Source organism: Triticum urartu, chromosome 3A (genome assembly GCF_056163025.1).
Source record: "Triticum urartu cultivar PI428250 chromosome 3A, HENAU_Tu73, whole genome shotgun sequence".
Lineage (NCBI taxonomy): Eukaryota > Viridiplantae > Streptophyta > Magnoliopsida > Poales > Poaceae > Triticum > Triticum urartu.
The window spans coordinates 63,978,353-63,988,470 of record NC_141875.1 but is presented as its reverse complement, the minus strand read 5'-3'; the positions used below and the strand labels follow the sequence as shown (position 1 = coordinate 63,988,470).

General features: G+C 43.5%; 1 protein-coding gene across 1 annotated transcript; it reads right to left on the bottom strand.

Annotated features, from left to right (window-relative positions):
* Nucleotides 1-4,541: 4,541 nt before the first annotated feature.
* On the bottom strand, nt 4,542-8,803 carry LOC125547968 (pyruvate decarboxylase 1-like). Its single transcript, XM_048711689.2, has 6 exons — nt 8,266-8,803; nt 6,775-6,938; nt 5,885-6,535; nt 5,336-5,453; nt 5,038-5,226; nt 4,542-4,947 (listed from the first exon to the last, which is right to left on the bottom strand). The coding sequence occupies exons 1-6, from the start codon at nt 8,740-8,742 to the stop codon at nt 4,777-4,779; spliced, it is 1,770 nt and encodes a 589-aa protein (XP_048567646.2). The 5' UTR covers nt 8,743-8,803; the 3' UTR covers nt 4,542-4,776.
* Between the last annotated feature and the right edge of the window lie 1,315 nt (nt 8,804-10,118).

Below are 10,118 nucleotides of genomic sequence, written 5' to 3'. Positions count from 1 at the left end.
GCATGCGCGTAATACTTTGTTTCGATAACTAATAGATTTTTGCAATAAGTATGTGAGTTCTTTATGACTAATGTTGAGTCCATGGATTATACGCACTCTCACCCTTCCACCATTGCTAGCCTCTCTAATACCGCACACTTTTTGCCGGTATCATACACCCACCATATACCTTCCTAAAAACAGCCACCATACCTACCTATCATGGCATTTCCATAGCCATTCCGAGATATATTGCCATGCAACTTTCCACCGTTCCGTTTACCATGACACGATCCATCATTGTCATATTGCTTTGCATGAACATGTAGTTGATATTGTATTTGTGGCAAAGCCACCATTCATAATTCTTTCATACATGTCACTCTTGATTCATTGCATATCCTGGTATACCGCCGGAGGCATTCACATAGAGTCATATTTTGTTCTAAGTATTGAGTTGTAATTGTTGAGTTATAAGTAAATAAAAGTGTGATGATCATCATTTTTAGAGCATTGTCCCAAGTGAGGAAAGGATGATGGAGACTATGATTCCCCCACAAGTCGGGATGAGACTTTGGACTAAATATATATAAAAAAGAGGCCATAAAAAGAAAGAGAAAAGGCCCAAATAAAAAATGAGAGAAAAAGAGAGAAGGGACAATGCTACTATCCTTTTACCACACTTGTGCTTCAAAGTAGCACCATGATCTTCATGATAGAGTGTCTCCTATGATATCACTTTCATATACTAGTGGGAATTTTTTATTATAAAACTTGGCTTGTATATTCCAATGATGGGCTTCCTCAAAATGCCCTAAGTCTTCGTGAGCAAGCAAGTTGGATGCACACCCACTTAATTCCTTTTGTTGAGCTTTCATATACTTATAGCTCTAGTGCATCCGTTGCATGGCAAACCCTACTCACTCACATTGATATCTATTAATGGGCATCTTCATAGCCCGTTGATACGCCTAGTTGATGTGAGACTATCTTCTCCTTTTTTGTCTTCTCCACAACCACCATTCTATTCCACATATAGTGCTATGTCCATGGCTCACGCTCATGTATTGCGTGAAGATTGAAAAAGTTTGAGAACACCAAAAGTATGAAACAATTGCTTGGCTTGTCATCAGGGTTGTGCATGATTTAAATACTTTGTGTGGTGAAGATAGAGCATAGCCAGACTATATGATTTTGTAGGGATAACTTTCTTTGGCCATGTTATTTTGAGAAGACATAATTGCTTAGTTAGTATGCTTGAAGTATTATTATTTTTATGTCAATATTAAACTTTTGTCTTGAATCTTTCGGATCTGAATATTCATACTACAATTAAGAGAATTACATTGAAATTATGCCAAGTAGCATTCCACATCAAAAATTCTGTTTTTTTATCATTTACTTACTCGAGGACGAGCAGGAATTAAGCTTGGGGATGCTTGATACGTCTCCAACGTATCTATAATTTTTGATTGTTCCATGCTATATTATATTCTGATTTGGACATTATTGGGCTTTATTATACACTTTTATATTATTTTTGGTACTAACCTATTAACCGAAGGCCCAACCCAGAATTGCTATTTTTTGCCTATTTCAGAGTTTTGCAGAAAAAGAATATCAAACGGAGTCCAAATGGAATGAAACCTTCGGGAACATGATTTTTGGAACGAACGTGATCCAGAGGACTTGGACCCTACGTCAAGAAAGCAACTAGGAAGGCACGATGTAGGGGCCACGCCTACCCCCCAGGCGCGCCCTCCACCCTCGTGGGGCCCATGTTGCTCCACTGACGTACTTCTTCCTCCTATATATACTTACGTACCCCCAAACTACCAGATACGGAGCCAAAACCCTAATTCCACCGCCGCAACCTTCTGTACCCGTGAGATCCCATCTTGGGGCCTTTTCTGGAGCTCCGCCGGAGGGGGCATCGATCACGGAGAGCTTCTACATCAACACCGTAGCCTCTCCGATAATGTGTGAGTAGTTTACCTCAGACCTTCGGGTCCATAGTTATTAGCTAGATGGCTTATTCTCTCTTTTTGGGTCTCAATACAATGTTCTCCCCTCTCTTGTGGAGATCTATTTGATGTAATCTTCTTTTGTAGTGTGTTTGTTGAGACCGATGAATTGTGGGTTTATGATCAAGTTTATCTATGAACAATATTTGAATATTCTCTGAATTCTTTCATGTATGATTGGTTATCTTTGTAAGTCTCTTCGAATTATCAGTTTGGTTTGGCCTACTAGATTGATCTTTCTTGCAATGGGAGAAGTACTTAGATTTGGGTTCAATCTTGCAGTGTCCTTTCCCGGTGACAGTAGGGGCAACAAGGCACGTATTATATTGTTGCCATCGAGGATAACAAGATGGAGGTTTATATCATATTGCATGAGTTTATCCCTCTACATCATGTCATCTTACTTAAAGCGTTACTTTGTTCTTTTGAACTTAATACTCTAGATGCATGCTGGATAGCGGGCGATGTGTGAAGTAATAGTAGTAGATGCAGGCAGGAGTCGGTCTACTTGTCTCGGACGTGATGCCTATATACATGACGATACCTAGATATTCTCATAACTATGCTCAATTTTGTCAATTGCTCAACAGTAATTTGTTTACCCACCGTAATACTTATGCTCTCGAGAAAAGCCACTAGTGAAACCTATGGCCCCCGGGTCTATTTTCCATCATATGAATCTCCCATCAACAAGCTATTTCTTTTGCCATTTTTATTTCGCTTTATTTACTTTGCATCTTTATCATAAAAATACCAAAAATATTATCTTATCATATGTCACTTTTGTAAGTGACCGTGAAGGGATTGACAACCCCTTTATTGCGTTGGTTGCGAGGATTTTATTTGTTTGTGTAGGTGCGAGGGAATCGTGCGTGGCCTCCTAATAGATTGATACCTTGGTCCTCAAAAACTGAGGGAAATACTTACGCTACTTTGCTGCATTACCCTTTCCTCTTCAAGGGAAAACCAACACAGTGCTCAAGAGGTAGCAAAGACAAGCTTGGGGTTATTGGCTTTTGAGAGGGCCAAAACCTCATGAACTGTCCGGCGCCCCCCCCCCCCCGCCAGTTCCAAACTAGGGTATTCATTGCGTCCGACAGTCTTCCTCGAGGGAAGCCGCCGATCTCTGATTGGTCGCATGATCCTTGTTAAGCTTGACACGTTTACTGCTAGAAGAGCTGCTCGTTGGCGAGGCATTCTCTCCTAGATCCTGACCGCTGCCATCCGTAATGGCCAACACCTCATCCTTACTTTTTGGTTTGTTCAAGGCATCATCTCCAGCACTGTCCATGTTCAATCTCTTCCTTGCATCTCTATCAACTTCCATGACTGCACCTGGGTTCTTCACCAGGCTTGTGGCTGTGTCAAGAATCTCGGGATCCGTAGCCTTGAGCCCAGGATCCAATGGAGTACTAGGGCTGCCATTCTTCCTTTGTGGACGAGGTTTATCTGCCCTGCTGGGGTTTTGCTCAGGCCTCGACCGACTAGGGCGGTCGGCGTACAACCAATCGCCAAACTTGAGATTCTTCTTATCATGAACACCAGAACCGCACTCCTTGTGCTCATGTCCTATCCGACCACAGAAACTGCAAAAAGGGGCCAACTTCTCATACCGCACCAGATAAACATGTCTCTCCTGCGCCCGAACAACGCTCACAAACTTTGTAAGAGGCTGCTTGATGTCATGATTTACCCTAACCCTAATATAGTCCTCGCAGGTATTGCCGTTCAAACGCATCTCCAAGACTTCGCCAGCCCCCTTTAGGAGCCGCTCCACAATACCCTGTTTGCAGTAGGGATCTGGAAGTTTATGAACCTGTAACCAGATGGGCATATGATCAAAAATCACATCGTCCGCTTTGGTGAAACCATCGTACGAACACATCAGAACTGCCATGTTGCGTAAGAGCCAAGGGCCTTGCATCATCATCCGCTCCAAGTCGCCCAGGCAAGAAGCTTGGACCACGAATCTGTTAGGTCCGACCGGGTGAAATCTTACCCTCTGCGCCGGATTCCAGGCCGCCCTCATATCCTTGTAGAAGGCTGCCTGCGAGAAATTCTTATCGGTGTGAACCCTAGCTAGGGCTAGCCACCGAACGCTCTCCTTGATTTCGGGATCCTCCTCATCAATCTCTACATCATTGAACACCTCATCGTTGAGATCTAGTTGATCGAAGAAATCTTCCAGAACGGGGTTTGCGGCCGCCGAAGCGCCTCCGCTCATGGCAGAGTTGGCATCCAAGGGGGAGGCCATCCTGGCGTGGTTGGGGCACTGCACGATCGACGAGGGCGTCGATCAGGCCTTACGAGGAGTGGGAGTACTCAGGGGCGGCAGATCGCCCGAGAGGAGAGAAACCCTAGGCGCGGGGGCGTAGGGGAGATCACTTTTACGACTCTCTTCTAGCCTGTGTCGTTTTAGGTAAGTGTGTACTCTTATTAGTAATGTAATGCCTAACTTTTGCTTTTGGAAAGCACAACAACCCTGAAGCTTCTGTCAATTCAAATAACTCAAAGAAAGATGCCGAAACCAAGAGCATCTTTAGCTGGCCACAACATCGATTCCAGATTTATTTAGGTAATACAAGTGCCAGTTCCTGAACCGAGAACACCTACGTACAGTAACCATGAGCACTTGCGACAGCAGTGGACTCAAACGGAGGATTTATTCAGAGTTCAGTGGACTCGAATGGAGGATTTATTCAGAGTTCAGTACATGTGAACTTTCACATGACCTCATTAAGCTGGATGAGCATCTTGTAGAGACCTGGTGTGTTCACTGAGGATTCGGCGGGCGGCTATTTGCGGCGAAAAGCCTAGCTCCCCACACAAGAAGCTCCTTACTAGTGTCATCCTTGTGCACAATTACCTCTATAAAGCACAGGCTGTCCTTGTGAGGTCCTAGGGATGCCTCAATTGCCTCCTCCAGTTCCTCCTCCGTTTGAATCTATACAAACACAAGTGTGAAATGTCGTCAATGCGGTGTTTTGAAATATCTTTTAGCCGTATAAATACATCCTTCAATTGCGTCACCAACCTTCGCAGTATAGCATTTTCCCTCGCCATTATGGAATGCTTCCACCAAGCCGGTGTAGTTCCAATTCTTGATGACGTTGTAAGGACCGTCATGGATCTTCACCTCGATGGTGTAACCCCCATTGTTTATGAGGAAGATGATGTTGTTCTGTCCGCACCGGAGCATCGTCGACACTTCTTGTGCCGTCACCTATATACCAGTCCAATGAAAAAATTGTTAGCTACATATATATTTTGACAAGCTTTTTTTAAATATAAAATAAGATGGAACGTTTGGTGATTCTGATTTCCTTTTGTACCTGAAAGCTGCCATCTCCAATGAGGGAAATGACTCGCTTATCCTTAGCAGCCTGCGCATATCCCAGAGTAGCCCCGACCGACCAACCAATTGATCCATATTGCAGCTGACATTCATACCTGCCAATAGAAAATGGTGTTAAATTGAAAATAAACCGAACGGAATACATCCTACCTATTGACACAAGCATGCATGGCTTGTGAGTTGTCACCAGTGTAAAAAATGGTCTAGATTTCTATCATTCATTTTGAAATGTGTTAAGACTCTTGCATGAAACCAACTGATAATATTGCCCCACCAGTCAGTGACACATCGCGGATCATTTCAGTCAAAGATCAAACTACTACTATGAGGGCATTTTATCAAATTTTCCCAGATAAGCAATGAGTTTGCAAAATATCAGACAAAACATCTCACCGAGTATTCAGCTATACCTAAATCAGAAATACTAAGAGAATGGGTGTGACCAACAACCAATGCGGGGAGTTTCAAATAATAAAAGAACTCATAGACCGAAGTCAGAGGTCTGAAATAATTTAGGGGAGCTTACCCACAACCTTCTGGTAGTTTTAGCTTCTGGCAGTTAAACCATGAGTCCCCGGTCTCTGCTATGATAGCTGAGTTGCCAGACAACATTTTCTGAATATGCTTGAAAAACACATTCACTCTCAGAGGCTCTCCAGGCTCAGAGGGACGGGGTTCGCCCTGAGGCACAAAAATCCGGCCATGTATCTCGCACGCAGCTGTGTTCTTCTTGAGCCGGGTTGCAAGTGCACGCAGGAAGTCCTTCATCAGAACACACCCAAATGCAGGCCCATTCCCAATCACCACTCGGTCCGGCTGGACAATGATGGCCTTCTCGTTATTGAGAAGAAGTGAGTACCCAACCGAGGTGTGATCGTCGAATATCGGGCCGGCAAACAAATAGGCATCAGCTGACTCCACAATCTCTCCACAGAATGGAGTGCTCACAACACCCCAGTATGTGCCGATGAATCTAGGGTGGTGCTCTGGCACAAGCCCCTTGGCAGAAGGCATCACCGCGAACGGGTAACCGCATGCATCGGCTAGCTCTACGAAGGCTTTGCGTGCTTTGGCCATCCTCATCTTCGCTCCCCCAACAAGGACCGGCTTGACCGATTTGTTCAAGAAAGCCGCAGCGGCTTCCACCGCTGCTTCCAGGCTCATCTGGTTTGACAGTCTAACAAATGAAAAGAATATCCACATTAGTATATACTCCTGGCCTCCGTTCCAAAATAGATGGCTCAACTTTATACTAACTTTAATACAAAGTTAGTATAAAGTTGAGTCATCTATTTTGGAACGGAGGGAGTATATACAAAAATCATGCACACTCCTTTAAAAAAAAATCATCCACATTAGTAAAACCAATCGTATCGCCATCATTCTTATGCATGTAGAGGGAGCATGCCGACTTACCTTGGGGAGAGAAAGAAAGCGACGGGATGGTGGCTGAAGGTAGGATGAGGGATTGAAGGGAGGTCGCAGCTGATGCTGATGTAAACTGGTTTGCTCTCCTTCAATGCAGTGGAGATGGCTTTGTCAATCTGTTCATGTGCATCCTCCAAGTTGTTCACCACTGCCTGCAATATATAAAAAGGGGTCATAATGTAGCAAAAAATGTAAAGATCACAGTGCTGATTCAGATTGTTCCTTTTCCCCCTTCTTTTAAAAAATAATAACAATTACTGTATATTGGTATCAGAAAACCTAGTTTTAAATTTGATGCAAACAAATCGGTTATGACCACAATAAGGGATATAGCTAATTGCCTGTGCGTTGAATGGGGTCAAATTAGTGGTTCAATATCAATTACCATTTTAGTAGGAGCCCACATAAATAATACTTTTCCTAAATTAAGTTGATCCCCAATTGAGGTGTTTAACCGCACTACGCATGCAATGGTAAAAACTGGAAAAGGAGAAAGGTACTCTCCGTAATTAACGTGATCCTTCCGTCCAACGCTAGATGACACTTTTCATAAATTAATGGATGTTGTTTTTTGCTTTAATGGAATGAGTAGGACAACGAAAGAAAAGAATCGATTTGGTTTAGATTATTTCAAGTCACTTTATATACGTTGGTTTTTGTTTTGTGCGGCATCGGTTGAGATTATCAAAAAATCTACAAAAAATCCGAACAGGGATTGGGGTGTGGGGAGAAAAAACCAGGGAAGGGGGTGAGGTGAACCTACCAACTCCCCTTTAATTGTACAGATATACATACATATAATCAGATAACTCAATTTTACATCAGAAAGAGATATTTTTCATAATTAAAGTACAGATAAAATTGTCAATCCTAATTGCATGCCCCAGAAATCCTGACATACGATCCTATCAGGCTCTACAGATTTTAGCATCGTGGTGAATTATGTCAGGAAGGATAATGGAAGATCACAGTTGCATAATACCTAATACCGTTGGACTGATTGACTTAACACTGGAATAACCTGTATAGGCCGAAAATGCTAGAGCTGCAGCAGAGCCATTCTTAGGCACATCTCTGACAAAGTGACAATTCCAACTAAACCCAAAACCCCAGACTACCAGACATGAAGGAACAGTTAAAGAATTTCACAAACTGAACATGTCATAAAGGGAATTACGAATTACTCCACAGATTCAGATCACCGACCGAACTTTCCCTTAAAATATAAGCAGTGTGAAAATCCCTAGCAAAATCACATTTGTACTTATGAAATTAAGATACGCTATGAGAATAAAACTGAACATCTATGAAATCGCCTAAACCTCTCAGGCAGAAATATATCTGAAAACTTTCTCTACGAACGATGCAACACCCAAATATATTCAGGTGGGTAGTCTTCCCCCCGTGGCCATTTAAAAAATGAAAAGAACATCTAGGAACTGAACAAGGAAAAACAAAGGCCTGCGCACGGAGGCGTACCTGGTAGCAGGTGACATTCTCGTAGCAGCGGAGCTCCTGCGTGAAATCGGGGAGGCCGATGGTGTGGTGCAGGATCCGGTTGCTGCCGTAGTCGTTGCTGTTGGGGCCCCCGGAGATGCAGACGACGGGGAGGTTCTCGCTGAAGGCGCCGGCGACGGCGTTGATGGCGCTGAGCGCTCCGACGGTGAAGGTGACCACGCAGGCGCCGACCCCGCCGGCGCGCGCGCGGGCGTAGCCGTCGGCGGCGTAGGCTGCGTTGAGCTCGTTGCAGCACCCGACGAGCCGCACGCCGCCGCCGGACGGTTGCTCGGCCTCGAGCTCGTCGAGGAGCGTCAGGTTGAAGTCCCCCGGCACGGCGAACACGTCGCGCGCGCCCACCTCGGCCAGGCACCGCGCGAGGTGGCGGCCCAGCGTGGCCTCCCGCGGCGTGGCGGCCGCCGCGTCGTCGTCCTGGGAAGGCACAGAGCCGATGTCCATGGCGAGGGTAGGGAGGGCGGCTTGGTGGCGGTTGGCGCGGTGGCTCTTCTTGGCTGCGGTGGCCGCTTGGCGCTGCTGATGTAGGCGTCGGACAGTTGGAGGCTAGCGGCGACACATCGCCGGGCAGGGGCACGCGGCATAGGGAGGGGGGACAAGTGGCGCGTGCCTACATGAATTTAGTGAATTAGTCCTCTTCCAATGCACGCTTGCTTAAGACTAGCCATAATGGAGAGTAACATACACTAGTAACATACACATATCCCTAGACTATATTACTATCTTTATAGTGGGTAGTAACTTAAGTGTGATAACATGTAAAGATTCATTTATTAAGTTATAGACTCATAATGCATTGGGACATGTGATGTTACAGTAACTAGCTAAGTTACTACAATTACCTCTCTCCTCATTAACTCGTTGCCACATAAGCAAATTTGCTGAGTTGGATTCGATGTTACCGCTGAAGTTACTCCCATTGTGGCTAATCTAAATAAGATGCTAAGCATATTAAGAAGTTTAGCAATTAAAGCCCTCAATGCATACGTGCTTAATTTGCTGTAGTTAATTTTTATATTTAATTATTTATCAACTAGATTCTATCATGAGCTTCCTTCATTTAGTGTTTTGCATACGTTCACACGTTTTGTCATCGTTTCTTTTTGGGTCATCAAAGTGTTCTCACCCTTCTTTAACTACTTTTGCCATGTTATTTTTTTAATTATGTGGCATGCTTAGCACCCGCATACCATGGAGCCCCGGGAAGAGTCATCGTTCTATGGGAGTGTTATGTCGTAGATCGACGGGCGGATCGGCCGGGCCCACTAATCGGAAGATTTCCCAGTGATTTTCGAAAGCTTCCGGTCTGTGTTTCTTTCTCCCCGTTTTCTAGTTTTCTGAACTTTTTTTTTACCATTTTCTTGTTGTTTTTCTTTCTAATTTTGCCTTGTTATTTTTAAATTCATGAGTTATTTTTTAATATTTTCTTTGTTTTTTATTTTCAAAAGATGTTCAAAATCTTCCAAAAATTATTTGAAATTTGATTTTTTTTTTCGTTTTTTTAAAATATCTTTGATTTAAAAAATCGGTCGTGTTTTCAAAAGGTGTATGAATTTAAAAAAATTTCTACAATTCAGAAAAGTGTTCATATTTTTCGAAAATATTTGGAATTTTAAAAAAGGTCACAAATATTAAAAAGTATTCGGGTTTTTAGAAATTTGTTCATAATTTGAGAACAATATTTGAATTATCAACATTTTTTATAAACATAAGGTGAATTCTCAACATTCATCGAATTCTCAACAGCCTGCATGAATTTAGTGAATTAGGCCTCTTCCAATACACGCTTGCTTAAATAAGGTGCTAAGCATATTTAAGAA

Bases quoted from the DNA above. Each gene is read 5' to 3' on its own strand.
- LOC125547968 (XM_048711689.2), bottom strand. From the start codon at position 8,742: ATGGACATCGGCTCTGTGCCTTCCCAGGACGACGACGCGGCGGCCGCC. The intron at 6,939-8,265 runs GTACGCCTCCGT...TATATATTGCAG, and splicing joins AGAATGTCACCTGCTACCAG to GCAGTGGTGAACAACTTGGA. The intron at 5,227-5,335 runs GTACAAAAGGAA...ACTGGTATATAG, and splicing joins TTGGAGATGGCAGCTTTCAG to GTGACGGCACAAGAAGTGTC.